Source organism: Leuresthes tenuis, unplaced genomic scaffold, assembly GCF_036924035.1.
Source record: "Leuresthes tenuis unplaced genomic scaffold, fLeuTen1.0.hap1 SCAF_4, whole genome shotgun sequence".
Lineage (NCBI taxonomy): Eukaryota > Metazoa > Chordata > Actinopteri > Atheriniformes > Atherinopsidae > Leuresthes > Leuresthes tenuis.
This window is the reverse complement of record NW_027325358.1, coordinates 6,165,581-6,182,227: the sequence shown is the minus strand read 5'-3', so window position 1 is coordinate 6,182,227 and position 16,647 is coordinate 6,165,581. Positions and strand designations below refer to the sequence as shown.

The window sequence follows — 16,647 nt, the reverse complement described above, 5'->3', positions numbered from 1 at the left end:
ATGGGGAAAAAAAGAAATTATAGAAAAAGTCCAGATTTTGGCTGCTTGGGATATTTTCCTTTAAAATTTGGATAAATTAAGCTTGGTTATTCCGTCTCACCTGTTTAAAGTATTTGAGGGAGAACTGATACATGGGATCAATCTCAGAGAGACTTGCAACAACAAAGTACAAGACAGAGCCTCGAGTGGCCACAGGTCTGTAGCGCTCCCTGGCAGAGTTGATCATCAGTTCTGTGGCCTCTGCGTCCTCCAGACGATGCTTTATGGCTTCTGAAGTCACCTGAAAAGGAAATGAAGAAAGTAAGAAAATGTAGAAACAAGAACAGCAGCAAGGAGGAGGAAAATAATTTTTTAAAAAAACATCAGGAAAAGAGGAATGAATACTGTAAAATACACCAACACAGTCAAATTTCATCGAAATGCCTGTTTCCTACCTTTGATTCCTGAAGAGTCTGAACTAACTCCTCATTGTCAAGTATGTTCCCCTCAGAGGTGAAAAGAAGCTTAAGGATACGATTTTCAATGTCCTTAAGCTGGTTACGATCAGCGTTGATTTGCACAATTAGGTCATTTCTCTGTTCTTCAAGATGTGGACTCTCAAGACGAACCACATCACTTAAAAAGAGAGTAATGTTTTGCAGGGAAAATGAAAGTAATAAGTAAGTAAGATGGAAAACAAAAGAGTGCAGAATGCAAACATTATTACAAAGGAAAACATAAATCTGCATGAATATTGTATCTGCTTTAACAAATTAAAGATCATTTTAAAAAATACATTAGCTGGATGATGTGAGATTACTGTTTTGTGTATGTGTGTACCTAAGCAGTTGGTCCTCTAAGCCAGACTTAGTCACCGTGAAATTGATGATTGTAACTTTGATACATACCTAGAAGGCAGATATGAACACATAATAACATGTCTTGACAAAGCTCACACGCCCCAAGATTTTGGCCCGTACACACATTCGCCAGAGTGTTAATGATGTCCTATTGTTTAATATTCCTGCTACGAGATTCCAAGCAGGCTCACTCATTGTCATTCACTTTTTGCTGTAGTATCCACACGTTACACAAGATATATATATATGACGATTATGACCACTGACAGGTGATACCTGGTACCTCAGAGTAAGTAGGTTATAATAGACAGCAAGCAGACATTCTGCCCTTGATACCGATGTGTTAGAAGCAGAAGAAATGGGAAAATGTACCAATTTCAGCGCCTTTGACAAGAGTTAAATTTGAATGGCTAGACAGCTGAATTATAGCATCTCCACAAATTGCAGCAGACCTATCAAAGAAGGAAAACCAGTGACAGTGTTATGACCAGAGCTCACTGATGAACCTTAAGAGCAAAGGCTGGCCCTGGTTTTGGTCCAACAGAAGAACTACTGTGGCCCAAAATGCTGAAAAAGTTAATTCTGGGTACAAAATATATCAAAACAAAATGGTGCATGAAGTTTGTTGTGCGTGGTACTACTCTGATTTGAGTCCACCACTGTAGATGCTGATAATGGACATGTGAGCATCAGAAAGAATGAGGCCTCATCTGATGTATTGTATTTTCCTCAATCTGTTGTGAGTGACAGGGTCCATGTGTGTAGCTGTGGGATGTGGTGGACGTATAAAAGTCAGATAAATGGTGAATGTTTCTTGCGTACTAAAAGTGCTCCGAGTGATCCATATAGTGGAGTCCATGCCTTGATGGGTGGTTTTCAGGCAGGTAGTCATGTGCCAACTCCATCAGAGAATCATTGATCGGTTTAAAAAAAAAAAAAAAAAAAAATTGAAATATACTGAGCATGACATTGTTAGATTCAGGGAGTCCTGGGAAATCTAAACGTGTAAAAGCCAAGGCTCGAAAATCACAGTTGAATGACCTCCCTGAATGAAAAGCCGTCATGCCACTGTGATATAGCCACATGGTTTAGAAAATCATTGTCACTCTGCACAGTCTGCTACTGCATCCAGAAATGTAACCTGAAACTTGCAAGAAGGAAGCCTTACATTAATTCTTTAAACTGTTTTTGGTAAAAAAAAAAAAAAAGAAAAAAGAAGCAGATGTTGAGTTTGTTGATAACAGCCCATCAAGGCTGTTATCAGCGAAGGGTACAAAACCCTGTGTCTGTGATGATATGGATGTTTGTTAGTGTCCATGGTTAGGGGACTTGCATATGTGGGAAGGTGCTATTGACATGTTGGCGTACAGTGGTAAGCTAGTGTGTAGCTAATACACAATAGCTGATCCAGTTTGGCAAATAGCAGCAGCATTTGAATTAAAAGCCACGCTAAAGCTGAAAAATAAACATCACACAGCTTAGTTTGACTGAACAAAGATATATGAAGGAGTGTGTCCTGTCCTTACCTCTGGTAAGTAGTGTGGGTTGGCCATCTTAGTGGTCATATAGAATCTGAAGTTTTTGTTATAGTCTACATCTGAGTCTCCAAGTCGGATCAACGTTCGTCCGCCAGTCACGAATGTCTGCTTCAGGAGGAGTGGCTCCAGGGCTGGATCTAAGGTTTCCTTCAGCTATACACACGTCATTTTTATGAATACACATGCACATAAACACAAAAAACTGATGCACATAACAGGTCTTGTTTAACGCTAGCTGTGAAAAATAATTTGGAGCATGTGTACCTACCTCCTCCAGCAGGACAGGCATGCCCATGCGTACAGCATTCTCTAGAGTACAGAGGAAGGTTGGGTCTGTAAACTTTATCACCTTCAGTCCATGCTTAGCCTCCTTGGAGCGGATCCATCGGTTGGCCTGAGAATGACAGAAAAGAGCTTCATCTGTATAATCAGGAGATGGCCTGTTTACAGTTTTAGTATATGAAAAGAAAGTATGTTAGCACTTGATTTAAAAATCCAAACTTTGTTGAGTAGTGCAGTATGAAAGAAATAACTAATAAACAAAACAAGTTAAGAAATATCTTCTATTATTATTCATGAGTCTGTTAGACAGTCATACTTTGAGTTAAGATTTTTCTTTAAGAAAAATTATTTCATCCAAGAGTTTCACAGCCCTACAGCAATGTGAGAGGAGAGAAACTGATACTGTCAGCAGTCAAGACAAGGACCAGAGTCTTCAAAGGAAGCTTGTGTTTTCTATGAGGTGACGCTGGGCATTGCTCTTTTATCTCGAGGCAAGGGTCAGAGTCTGAGACTTTGTTTCTGACCGTATGTGACAAAAACTTCTATTCAGAGATATCTCTTAGTTCTTCATGCTGTAGCCAACGATTTAAATCAAACTCAATACAAATACTGACACCAAGAATATGAGAATAAAATATTACTTAGGTTTTGAAACCAAGTGGGTTTACATTAACATGCGATGATACTTTATGTGTGAAACCTGAAATAATAATGGTTTATCCATGTTATAGTCCACTAAATGAATGACACCTGTGTAACCTCAGTTTCTATTTAACCTGATCCTGTGGGTCGATCATAAGAGGCCAGCGGCGGCCTTCAGTCACCAGGATCCCATTCTCTGTGGAAACTGTGTCACGAGGCAACCCTTCTGTGTTCCACTGGTGGATGACATATGGATCACCCAGAATATTGATGAGGCTGAAGTTGGAACTGATGGGGATCTTCAGTTGCTGACATTGTGTTATCCATTGGTCAATTAGCTGGGAAAGGGAGCACATTAGTATGAGAGGATATTCAATCAGTTGTGAGTTGTTTTGTTTGAAAGATGGTTTGCTTGTGCACGTCTGATCTATAAAGTTCAGTGTTTTTATATTTTATAAACAAATTCAGTTTATTGCAATGACTGTATTGGCAATTTCATCTAAAAGAAAAAAGAGAAAAAATTGGGCCATTTTTTCAATCTAAATGTTGGTTCTGAATTGAGATGCAAAAACTACAGTCTCTTCATGCTGAAAATATCAACTGCTTAAACTATTTTACATAGAACCCCTGAAAACCACATGATATGGTACCTACCAGCTGTCTGTAATGAGAAGTGAAGGCTCCCTGGTAGGCCACACAGGCAGCTGCAATGAAGACATTTCCTACAACATTGTTAATCTCTTGCTCAAAGAGGGCCACACTCTCTTCCCAGCGTGCTTGCTCATCACCCAGAGCAGAAGTTAGCTTCCCTGCCCTCGTCAACCGAGCCTGAGTCAGAGCCATTGTGTTAACTTGAGGAAAGAAAAGGTGTGAGATAATGCATGAGCAATCTATTCCTTCCACAAAGAGAATATGAGACATTTAAGCATTGATCTCTGATAGTTTTTACTCAAGGGATAGTAGATGGACTGACCAAAGTAGACTTTAACATGGCAATTTAAAAAGGGCAAAGCCCTCACCTAATTCTTCCTTCTCAGTTATGCTGCTCTCAAACTGCTCCTCTAAGACCTTGATCTGGTTCTCCACCTCCTGGAGCTTTTGCTGCTTCTCCCTCAGGGTTGCCATGGTCATATCCAGATCTTCCTGCAAAAGTTAGGGTTAGAAGATAGAAGACTAAAGGGATGTAGGGGAAAAATTACCACAATAAATTTCCCTTGCAGAGCTTCCTTCATCCTTGACTTTAAACTGGGTGACAGTCAAAGATATCAAGGTGAAAATAAACAAAAATAATTTTTTTTTTTTTGTTTACTTGCTAGTTTCTGAAAATGGTATCTAGCTAATACCAACACTTTCATAACTGCACTAACAGCAAGTTAACATAAGTAATTGTGTGGTATTTTAATTCTCATCATTACGTTTTGTGCTGCCAATTCTAGATGGACTTGATATAGACAATAGACCAGTTTAATGTAACCTATTTGACCAAAAAAAGAAAAAAACATGAAGCACTAAAATTATTAAGCAATATTGATTCACTTGTAATGCGTATAAAAAATAAAGCATATCAATGCTTTAATCTTTGTTGCTGACCTGTGCTTTGGCCAGTTTTTCTCTCTTGGGCCCGACCTCTTTGAGGACTTTGGAGTAAAGATCAATAGCTCTGACCCACATGCACATTGACCTGCAGGCTTTAGATACCTTCTCCACCTAATAGCAGTAACACAACAAGGAATTTCAACAGTAAACTGAAACATAAAGTAATACCAGGCTATGTAATAATCCTATTATTGTTTCTGACGTGGAATCCAAACAGACCTTCTCAGGTATGAAATCAGGATTGCTGACATATTTTTGCAGTTTCATGAGGATCTGGAGTTTGATATTGTCCTTGTCATAGTCTGTCAGTCGCCGGAGGAAATTGGCATCTCCTAGTAATTGCTTGGCACTTTGCCAGTCCGGTCTGTAAGGAGAGAAGGTAATTAGTCGGGTGTTGTAAAACAAGGGGGTCTAAAACATGCTAATCAGGATGAATAATATGTGTACACGTATACAAACAGATAACCAAGGCACAAGGTAATGTCGTATACATAAGCATCAACTAAATATTAAGATGAAGGTACACTGTGGTCCTTCAAGTTCTGAATTTGTTGCTTCAGCTTGATCAGATTTAGATTTGCAGAATTTGGATGTCATGTTTCTCCGATCGATCGATAGAAAGAAAGAAAAGGACACCCTAGACATATTAAAAATAGCAATATAAAATGTATACATAAGCAGAGTTCTTCATAATGCTGCTTGGAAAAACCAAGTGGATAGACCATTGCATTAATGGGTGTTTTGGTAAACAACAAAGTTTAAGAAGTTAATCTTATGTATTAGATTAATGTCCGTAAGATTAATTAGACCCATATTTTGATTTCCTTTTCCTCAGGTACATGAAACAAAACTGTCTGACCATCAATATGATATTATGGAAAACTAGGCTAATCAGATCACACAATCTCCCTCCTTTACTATGAGGTCCAGCTCTAATGCTTGCGTGCCTATTGTTGGTATTCTACAGTGGATGAGAGTTAGTCAGGATTCTGCTCAGCTGGCAATTATGCAGGAAGGTGACATGCTTTGTGAGAAAGTCCTCTAATAAGAATAAGAATAATTGTTTGTGATTCTCATCATAGTAGCCCTTCTGTTGGTTTGACCCAGTTGGGATGGTTTCCTTCCAACTGTGCATCAATGAGCTTTGGGCACCCAACACCCAGCTACCCGTTAGTGGTTTGTTTGCTCAAGTTTGAACAGAAGTATGTTTCCAAGACATTCAACATGTTGAGTACTGGACAAGAACCAAATGTCTATATGTTGTCTGATTCACTACAGGTGTTGACATGCGCCATTTCTTTGTCTTCAGACAAAGAATATTATTTGCTTCATATGTGAGTGGGCTAATCAGTGTAGATTCATTGTACTTTCACATCTTCAACACATGTACAAAGTGATGGTGTCCTATGGGCAGAACAGTGGGTGAAAAAAGATTAAGGTAGAGAGGATATTGGGCAGGACTGGATTTAGAACAGCAATCAAATAGATTAATGGCTGATGGAATTTACAGGTTGGCAGAGGGGTGAGGACATAGTCATGAGATCAGATGGATAATCCCTCTGAATGCTGACTACAAAGTATTGAGATTAAGCAAAATTATGTTAATAATAGTAATGTTATAATTCCAAAAACGAAAATGCAATTGACTCCGGCTTCCTCCCATCGTCCAAAAACATGCATGTTAGGTCAATTGGTGACTTAAAAAATTGTCCTTAGGAGTGAGTGTGAGTGTGTGTGGTTGTTTGTCTCGTTTGTCTGTGTCCCTGTGATGGACTGGCGACCTGTCCAGGGTGCACCCCGTCTCTCGCCCGGTGACCGCTGGGATAGGCTCCAGCCCTGCCGCGACCCGAGCGACGGATTAAGCGGGTAAAGAAAATGGATGGATGGAAGATGCAATTGCACACAGTTCATGTGCTTCTACAGTATATTTCAAATGCAGCATGGCTGCATATAACTAATTCAATGTATTTCTCACTGAAATAGGAAAAAACTTTCAATTGAAAAAGGATGCGTACTGACTTGCAGTTGAGCAGGATACAGACAGCCTCCATGACAGTCATGACTAGTTCTGGGGGTTTGGTGAACACCTTGATCTCAGAGATGTCAGCCTTGTCGAGAGAATTCAGAGCTTTGTTGGCGCCCTCGAGGGCTGGCAGTGCCTCATCCAGGTCCCGCTGCGCATCATCTGCAATGGCCTGGGTGTCTTCAGCTTTCACTTTGGCCAAAGCCTCGTCTTCTTTTACCACTTTACGCACCTATAGCAAGAATATATTTTTGTTTCATGGATATAAAAATCATAACCATGACAAAAGGGTACTGCGCTTTTTGAGAACCATGAAGAAGATAACAGACAGTTTTGAAAGTTCTGTGATGACATAGCATACTGTATGTAAACATAGACCGACCTCATCAGCCCTCTCCCGATCAACAGTCAGTTTCTCCATAAGGGCATCAACATCAGTGGATTTCTGTTTTAAAACTGGCTCCAGAGCTGACAAGTCCACTTTCATTTTGTCCACAAGTTCATTGGTCTGCAGCAGCTTAGTTAGGCCGTTCTTTACGCGGTCCCTGGCCTTCAGTACACAGAACAAATACATGTGTTACATCATGCTTAACCTATTCTTTAAAATAAGATGAAATACAATATATTACCGTATCAACACCACAACTGAAAACTTATTACTAATGGCCTCTACACAGACCTGGATTAATTGCTGTCTCTTTTTGTCAAGCATGCTCAGGTACAGGTTGATGAGCTCCAGATAGGATGCAGGTGTGGTGTAATACCGGCGTCGCAGCTCTAAGTAGAAACGCTCAGCCATGTCACTGACACCCATATGTATCTCCACACACATGGCTGAGAACCTCTGCTTCAGCTCATCACTGCCAAAATCCACATCCTGGAGAAACGCCTGAGAGACAGAGAGCAGTGCCTCCCGAGGCCACTAGGCACCACAAAATATCAATTCACAAAATATAAGAAAAGGAAAATTCAATAAAGAGGGCAAATTAAAACCTCCCAGAAGTTAATGAAGTAACTCAGTATCAACCAAAGCATAGATAGAATGCTATAACCTGAAAGGCATATACTATAGTACAACCCTGGAGGATAGAATGGGTAAAAAAAACCAAAACATTAATACTAAGAAAGGAGGAGAAGAATATTGTTTCAATATTAAGAAAACATATTTCTATATCACCGCCTGGATGAGCAGCATGCTTCACTGGTAGACTGATTAACCAGTCCACAGAACCACGAAATTCAAACTTTTCTACAGCTTTTAGTCAAAATAAGCTAACAATAAACATGTTAATTCCAGAAACTTCCAAGCATACCTGCACAAACCAGTCGATGGTGCAGCAGTTCACCAATGATGGAAACATGCGACAGCGAGATCTGAAGGCATCACCCACAGGGCTCATACACAGAACAATGTGCAGCTTCTCACGTACACGAGCAATGAAATACTGGAACACCTGAAGGCATTATGACACACACACACAGAACTCTATGATTTCTAGTGGGTTCATCTCAGCAGGATGAAAACTTTAAAGGGTGAGGTTTTCGTTCAGTTCACCTGGAACTTTGAGTTCAGATTACTGCTCTTTCTCAGAGTATGTATATGGACTTTTGTGACTCATCGTTGAAAACACTGTGTACATGTCATTTCTGTGACATTTTGGTTCTTAATTCTCTACTTTAACCCATTCAGACATGTTGCAAAATATGTCTGACTTTGACTTTTAATGTACATATTGCTCTTGGAAGGCAAAGATTAACACTTTCAAATGGATTTCATTCTTATTACTTCTCTTAGATGTCATCATGTGTGTAGATATTGATCACTTGATTTTAACTGCAGCACTTCATCAGGTCTGTTTAAATGCAACTGCAACAACTGTCTCTGCACTAGGTATACAGATAGCCAAACACAAAGCTTCCATAAAATAACAACTCATGTTCCTACACCTGCTCTTACACAAGATCAAAATCAGATTCAATTAGGAAAGGACAGCATACACACACCCATAATAGCTAAATTATAACGCGATTATGATAGGTTCAGAGCCTGTACATTTATGATTCAACTATTTTTTTTACAGCCCAATTCCCCTTAGGTTTAAATTAACTTCATACACTATCATTATATCTCACATTTCATAGTTTTTGACAGTGTTTTAACAATTTTAACTAAGATTAAAAGAAAGGAATCCAAATCGATTTTCTCAAGATTTAAACATCTAAGTGGAGATAATATTACTTGCAACTATAGAGATTGGTTTGTATGGTAAATCATCTCACCAGATTGAGGACTTTCACAAAAAATACGACGCAACATCTTTCCTCAGGTGTTGCATGAAGGTGTGCAGTTGGTAAATAAGATTTTAAGATTGTTCTTCTGGACTCTAGTATGTTACATTTTTTTAACATGTTACATTTTTGTTGTAAGTCTAACTTTTGTCATACTCTTTAGACAATTGGAATTAATCTGTCTGATTGTACATATAGCATATACTGTGTAAAACTTTCACTGTCTGAAAGCTCTCCACTGCACTGTATGTAATGATTTCTGTGCATACCTCATCTCTGTTCTCTTCACTGATTCCAGCCTCTCTGGCTTTAGAACGGGTGGCAGCCAAGACTTGTTCCAGCTCATCTTTTTCAAAAAGGTTAGGCACTTCGCCAGAGTTTAAGATGTTGTTGATATCTTCCAAAAACTCCTCTATTACAATCTACAACAGGCAAGAGAGTGGTCAGAATTATGTATTAAAGAAGTTAAATATGTACTTTTTTCATTGCTGTTAAAGCTTTCATTCATACCTGAGTATCTGTAAAAAGAAACACCATATCTTTTCCCTCCACACCAGCCATCTTGTAGAGCCTCCTCAAGTCTTCATGAAAAGTGTCATAACTGTAGCCTCGACTCAGCTCGATCTCGAAGCAGTGGTAACCGCACATGTGAGTTACCAACCGAGTGAGTGTCTGCTTACCCGTACCTCCCACTCCCACAAGCAAGGCATTGCCTCTCTCCTGGCGAATCATACGGGCAATTCTAAAAGTTAAAAGGCCAAATCTCTGTTAGGTTTGTAATAAAAGAACAAGGGAAAACAATCAACAGGACTCACATTCTATAAACACTATATCCTCTTCAGATCAGATTGTCTTTGAGGAAAACATCAAACTATCATTATAGGAAGCAGATTTGTATCTTTCAATCAGCTGCCATAAAGTCCCATGAAAAAAATAACTGTCCTGAAACTGAAGTGATTCGAAATCAATTCAAAGATTTGAATGCTCTGTGAGGAAAATCATCTTCAGGTGCCATGGATGGCCATTTTTCTTTAAAAAAAAATGGCAACTCTATCAAATACAACCCAAGAGCAGACCATCTGATGCCTTAAAAGCCTTGAAAAGGACTTCAAAATAAAATCTGTTAGCATAAAAATACATTTGTTACACAAACCGAAACTGTGGGGTAGACACATCAAGAAAAAGCCGCTGCAGTTGAAAAGGGACATTTCCAACTTTAATTATTTAAATTTTCTGTATTTTTTCAAATTTAAAATAAATAATTATTGAGAGAGCATATTTACAACTCTGTATATTTACACTCTACAGTGAGACCAACAAGCCAGTGCAGAATCTTAAATCAAACATCATGCAGATCATAGGTGCTCTTCATTTCACAAAATTAAATAAGTTGGAAAAATGTCAAACTGGGAGCTATAATAACAGTTCTCTGTGAAGAAACAGTCACTGGAACTGTGTGTGTTTTATGCATGCATTTACAAAGCACATCAACATGCTTTAGAGGGAAATTAAGTCTCACTTTGCTGATGTTGATATGTACTCAAAGGAATCATAAGTACTGGACTTCTGGCCAAAAAGTTGAATAGTATGCTTTTGGGGTGTGTGTGTGTACGTGTGTATGTGTGTATGTGTGTGTGTTCACGCAGAATTGGTGATGGAGAGCTGGGCATAGCTTTTATTTTTAACCACTGAATAAGTGCAAAACTACAGGTTATCAATGAACATATCAGCACCAAGCCTTTTAGAATAATGTGGGCTGGATTAAGTAATCAAACAGATGTTGAGGAAAGATTATAATCTAGGGTTGTTCTGCCACTTTTGGCCATAAACAGCTTGAAATCAACTTGAAATTTGAATCAATAAGGAGTCCCTGGAGTCAAAAGGGACACTCTTTCAAGGACAGTAATGTACACATTCTGGAGAGAGAAGCCAGATAGTTTGAGAGAGGAGTCAAGGAAGCCATCTACGTTAAACTGGAAAAACCCTCTTTGAACAATGGAGGTGGTCTCAGGTTTCACCTTCCCAGCACCTACAATGCAGCAGTGTGTAGTTGTGGGACGATTTGCAAAAGCCAGTACTTGCAACTGAATGAATTTCACATGGTAAAATGATAAAAAATAAAAAATTCAGCAAGCTATTGTCAGAAACTGGTGGATTGTCATTCCTGTGTGCTACTCTATGTAATGCACACAGTCCTGGAAAGTTTCAGTGTCTTTCAAGATTTCCCCTTCGAAAAAGCAATATCTCACGGTCTCTACTGTTAACTGTGTGGTTGCACCAAGGAAAAAGTATGTTTATGGTGTACACCTGGAGATGTGTTCAATGGCATCCTGGAAGAAAACCAGCTTGGTATCTTTGGAGAAGGTCATGTTGTAATCATTGAGATACGCCTGGAGGACAGCTTGGATCTTTTTCATGTCTGTCAGTTCCTCATACAGACTATCTTCTTTCTCTGAACCAACCTACGGGAATTATGAGATGGACAGAAGTGTTGTGATATATTTCTGTGTTAACAAAACAATAAAATGTTCTGAAGTCGACCGTCACCTTGACAAAGTCACCAAAAATGATGGGTTGAGTCACAAAGTATGAGGGCTCTAAGTTCATACCAAAATATCTGCCTGGCAGGAAAAGAGAGGAGGTCAAAAAGTTGCACACAAAAGCTATTCCTAAAGAGCTGAAATATTTCATATTATTTCAATTCAAGTTTGGTTTGAGGGTTTTCTTACTGGCCATCTCACAGACGATTGTGTTGAAAAAGGTCTTATCTTGGATGTTGATGAGTCGGTCATGAAAGACCCGCTGACATTCATGGCAGAAGAGGCGGAAGATCTGAGTCTTGTTTCTCACTTGACTTGGCTCACACTGTAGTATACCTGGGCATCAGGAGAGCCAAAGACATACGGAGAGCAGAATTATGGGAAGTATGCATGGATATATTTTTTCAGTTTGCCAGAAAGAGACCATAAAGAGAAGATGATTGTAAACTTTGTGAAAAAAGACAAGAACATCAAAACGGGCCAGGAAGCAGCTTCACTTGTGAATATTTCTCCACGTTAGAAAACACTATAGTGCCACAGGGGCGGCTTAACAGAGGTCACATCTCAACAAGAGGGAAGGGTGAGTGTATGTTTTATAACCACATTCTGCTTTTTGATGTTGCACTTCAGGGCACTGCGTTTGTGCGATGTGCTCTAGTTTTTTAACTGATATTTTGTCACAAAAAAGTGGTAGAAGCCTATTCAATTAATTTTTAGGCTGTGATGATGCCTTCTGGGTAAAGAATGTAAAACAGAAAGGGGGGAGAGGTGAAGGAATGCTGGTGCAGATAATTAGGGAGCATAAGGCAGAGACACAGCGTATAAATGTTGGTAATGTAGCTTGAAGAGATAAATTATAGCTTTGCCTCATGCTGTGGAGGTACACAGATTTAGACATTTCTATAACATATGTGTTTCGGGTGTCTATTGCAAAGCCAAAGTGCCCTTTAAGAAAGACTTTGTGTACTGAGAGCTGCAGTAAAATTCATCCTTGCAGATCAAGTCACTTGAATCGACGATGCTCTGGTGTATGAAGGTTTTCTGTCTTTTCTCTGTTACTTAAGTATTACTGAAACAAATTCTCCATTATTGTGCAGCCTTAGCATTGTAACTCAGTGGTTGTGACATTTGCACATTTATCTGAATGTGTGTGTGTGTCTCTAACGTATACTTATTCCCCACCTTGGACACATTTTGAGAGGTCCCTGAGATTGAAGACATAGTGGGACTTAGCTGGAGTCGGGAGCAGATCGACACTCAAACGCTTGTAAATCTCCACAGCAGCATCCACAATATCTGCAGCACAGTCTCTCACTTCCTCACAAAAATCACTGAGGAAACCATTCAGGATGGCCTGGAGGAAGATTGGGAACAGAAATAAGTCATAATGAGCATGACAGGAGGTATAAAGTGAGATATATGGAAAATTAATTGGAAGGCGTGAGATGAAATGAAAAAATTCATAGATTAAAAGAGCAATGGTAAGACACAATAGAGAGAACAACATGCTTGTACATCACTTTGGCCTGTTAGCATATCTCATGTACATGTTGAGAACCAACTGATTCATGACTGATTCATTTTCTTCACTTAGACTGTGATATTGTGCAGATTTGAATAATGAATATGGGATCTATGGAAAAGTAATTGTGTAAGAGAGTCAGACTTTTAAAGAATCCATTTGAAGTCTTTGTATAGTACATTGTATTTTTTTTTTTGTAGTAATGCGTGAGTGTTTGTATGCATGTATGGCTCCTAACTTTAAAGATTTGCTTAAGGCTGTGCTCTGACGGCGTTGGCAGGCACAGCATGCTGAAGTGGCGAATTAATCGGGGGGTCACGGGGTTGCGTCCTCCTCCCGGAGGTGCACATGCTGCTGCAATTGTCATTTCCTGAAAGACAAGAGCAATAACAGAGAAGAAGAGAAGCGGGGATTATTGAAGTCGAAAACAGATAAAGGTTATGAAAACATAAACATGTTTCCTCATCAATATCTTGATTGCAGTAAGCAATAACTGCATCTTTGTTGCTTTAAGCCTAAAGGTTGCATAACATACACAACTACACAAAACTGACAAACATTTTTTTAAGTTATATTCAATACCTTATTCAAGTATGAATTATATAATGAATACAGGCTCAAAGTGCTCTTAGCTTGAATTTGAGGGTAATCACATCCCCCTTTAAGAGGAAGAGCTTAGGAAATACTGCTCTTAAATATATAAAACTCTCTTGTTTCAGGGGCTCGAACTTAATTGAATAATTGTCTTATAAGCTGTTAATGGACAGATGAGGTGCCATTCCTTCATTATTTCTATATTAATTCAATAGAAAGAAGGTTTGAAGTTTATTTCAAGTGTAGCATTAGCATTTGGATGCTGTTAAAATTAACAACAAACATGCAGAGCTCCCAATGCAAAAATAGAAACAGAACATAAATCTATAAGAGAGATAGTAAGAAAATGAGTGGTCGATTTCAAGTGTTAATACTTTCTGTAAAAACAGAACACACTTCTGTGTTCTGCAACACAAAAAGCCCTCCACGTCAACAAAGGACAACAGCAGTAGGTGATCGAACAGTCCTTTCCGTGGCAAAAAAAAAAAAAAAACACTTCACAACATCCAGCCAAGTGAAGGACTCTCTCCAGGAAGTAAGCCTATTAAAGCTTATCAAAGACTACCCATGATCATTAAAGAGAAGACTTCCCCACAACAAAAACAGAGGGATCACCATAAGAAGCAGACAATTTATAAACCTCAAAAACTGAAAGGTGAGGCTGGTGAAGGCTTGGGACAACTCGTGATTCAAAGCGCATCAACAAATAAACATTTTTCTCATCAAATGCATCATAGGTTAAAGTAATTAGGCTTTCGATTGAAGGTGACTTTCGATTGATGAGCATCAGTACAGAAATGTTCACAATGCCTTTGAGGGTAAGCACATCCCTCCCTGTCAATCAGTTTTGTGCCACACTGATTCAGGCTCGGCTTCAAACTTGTTTGTACAAAAGCTTTACATATATTACACATAAAATATAGAAATTACAGTACAAACATACAGTACAAACTGAGGACGTTTCTTATGGTTATGGACAGTTTTAATGTCATGTTAAGCCATGTTAACTGTCTAAACAAAAACTGAGGCATAATATCTACCTAATCTGTGTTCCACCTGGAACAGACTGTAAACATGAAAAAAACACCCAAAATAATTCTGTCTTTTTGCTTTCTGACAATTCCAAAACAGTCCTGACTGGACCATACAAGGCTGTATTATAAGGCTATATTTTTTTTACCAACATGTAGAATTAGAAAATGAGACATTTAAAGTGTATGTGCACTTAACCGGTCTGATGCAGCTGTGCCTCGTGACTGTATCTAGCATTTCAGATGTCCTGTCTTTAATTCTACCCTTTAAAATATCATTACAAGTCATCTTAAGCATATACCTGGATCTCCTTCCAGAAGAAGTTGTTTCTGTCATAAAAGCCAGAGAAATCCTGGAACTGACGCAACAATTCTATAGGAGGCTGAGAGCCATAGGTGTCCAGTTTAGGCATATTCAGGTCATCCACAAAGACCACTAACTTTTTGTCAGCCGGAGGACCTGCAGAAAGGAAAGAAAAGGAGAAAGGATGACAAAAAAGGAAAAGGGGTTAACAGACATGTGGACTGATGGATGGACAGAGTTACTGTGTAGATGGACAGTGGAAGCAGGGAAGTGAAGAACAACTGCACAAACAGATCAATTAACGGTTGGCTATATGAACAGATGAGCCGTCTCATTCAAGGGCACCTCCCATTTTACAAATTGACTGTACATTAGAGCCAGCCATTTTTAAAATACTGTTATAATCCCACGTTATGGGCGTGTTTAGTAGAGTAGCTCCAGTATGATTTTAGAGCCAGCAGCGAAACTGCACCAGTTATTATGTGAACGTCAAACCATGAAGACAAATAAAAAAAACAACCACGATTGCAAAAAAATGTATGCAAGAATTTCTCTGTTTTACAAAGGGTTTGACATCAGCTGTCACTGATGACTGCTGTATATGCTGTTTTCAAAAGACACTGCTGTCAACAACATTGTTGTCCAGATCATGAAAATTTTCTGTGGCATCATAACATCACCCGGTATAGCTCTTCAATATACTGAGTTTGCATTTGAATTGATGACATAAACCTGTGCTCCAACCTAAAATGCTTTTTCTCTTTTTCTCCAGTTTGGACTCAATGATCTCCTGTGTGCGGGCAGAAGAGGTCTGAGCGGAGAAGTTGATGTAGACCGGAAGGTATCCTGCATTTTCCTGGATGCTGTTAAGCAAGCCCCGAGCCACCACAGACTGCAAAGGACAGACATAAATTATGTCATTATAGGTCTTTCTTCAACCCACTAAGACTTGATAAAACTTAAAGTAAACCAGCACCTAAGTGAAGAGGTTGCCTCAGGTCCTGAAGGGTTTCTTACTTCTTAAATAAAACATCTTACATGAAACAATATTTGGGCTATAACAATAAAATCTGTTGATGGAACCTCAACTACAAATAAAATCAGTTATGCTTGGCCAGAGACTTGTTTTGCCTACAGTGGTTTCATAGCTATTCCAAAAAAAATAAAAAATGCCGTTTTATTTTCATAACATTATCACAAGTCTATGAACCAAGCAGGAAACCGAGGGAGAGCCAGCTGACTGAACGTTCATACATTTGCAGTCGGGCTGCAACAAAAAGAGAAGCGAAGGTAGAAACAAGAAGCTTAGCTCATGAGCAAACTAATCTATCTCAATTAAATGATGAGGCTCCATATCAGTTTATCTGGAAAGGAAAATTAGTTTCAGTGTCCTCGCTGTCCAACTTCAGTGTGTGTAGGAAATATGAACACATTTAAAATCTAAAGA

At 39.0% G+C, this 16,647-nt stretch overlaps 1 protein-coding gene across 1 annotated transcript in view; it reads right to left on the bottom strand.

Annotated features, from left to right (window-relative positions):
- The window catches only part of dnah6 (dynein, axonemal, heavy chain 6), a 52,416-nt gene that overhangs the window by 11,502 nt on the left and 24,267 nt on the right, over positions 1-16,647 (bottom strand). The window contains exons 42-64 of the mRNA XM_072383942.1: positions 15,945-16,092; positions 15,199-15,356; positions 13,510-13,641; positions 12,932-13,103; positions 11,939-12,085; positions 11,757-11,830; positions 11,517-11,671; positions 9,720-9,951; positions 9,479-9,631; positions 8,234-8,374; positions 7,600-7,842; positions 7,303-7,470; positions 6,917-7,152; positions 5,117-5,261; positions 4,892-5,008; positions 4,321-4,444; positions 3,956-4,152; positions 3,436-3,639; positions 2,646-2,771; positions 2,366-2,530; positions 820-887; positions 435-615; positions 101-280 (exon numbers count right to left, since the gene is read on the bottom strand). Of these exons, the coding sequence (XP_072240043.1) occupies positions 101-280; positions 435-615; positions 820-887; positions 2,366-2,530; positions 2,646-2,771; positions 3,436-3,639; positions 3,956-4,152; positions 4,321-4,444; positions 4,892-5,008; positions 5,117-5,261; positions 6,917-7,152; positions 7,303-7,470; positions 7,600-7,842; positions 8,234-8,374; positions 9,479-9,631; positions 9,720-9,951; positions 11,517-11,671; positions 11,757-11,830; positions 11,939-12,085; positions 12,932-13,103; positions 13,510-13,641; positions 15,199-15,356; positions 15,945-16,092 (3,666 nt within the window). The remainder of the gene's footprint in view (positions 1-100; positions 281-434; positions 616-819; positions 888-2,365; positions 2,531-2,645; positions 2,772-3,435; positions 3,640-3,955; positions 4,153-4,320; positions 4,445-4,891; positions 5,009-5,116; positions 5,262-6,916; positions 7,153-7,302; positions 7,471-7,599; positions 7,843-8,233; positions 8,375-9,478; positions 9,632-9,719; positions 9,952-11,516; positions 11,672-11,756; positions 11,831-11,938; positions 12,086-12,931; positions 13,104-13,509; positions 13,642-15,198; positions 15,357-15,944; positions 16,093-16,647) is intronic.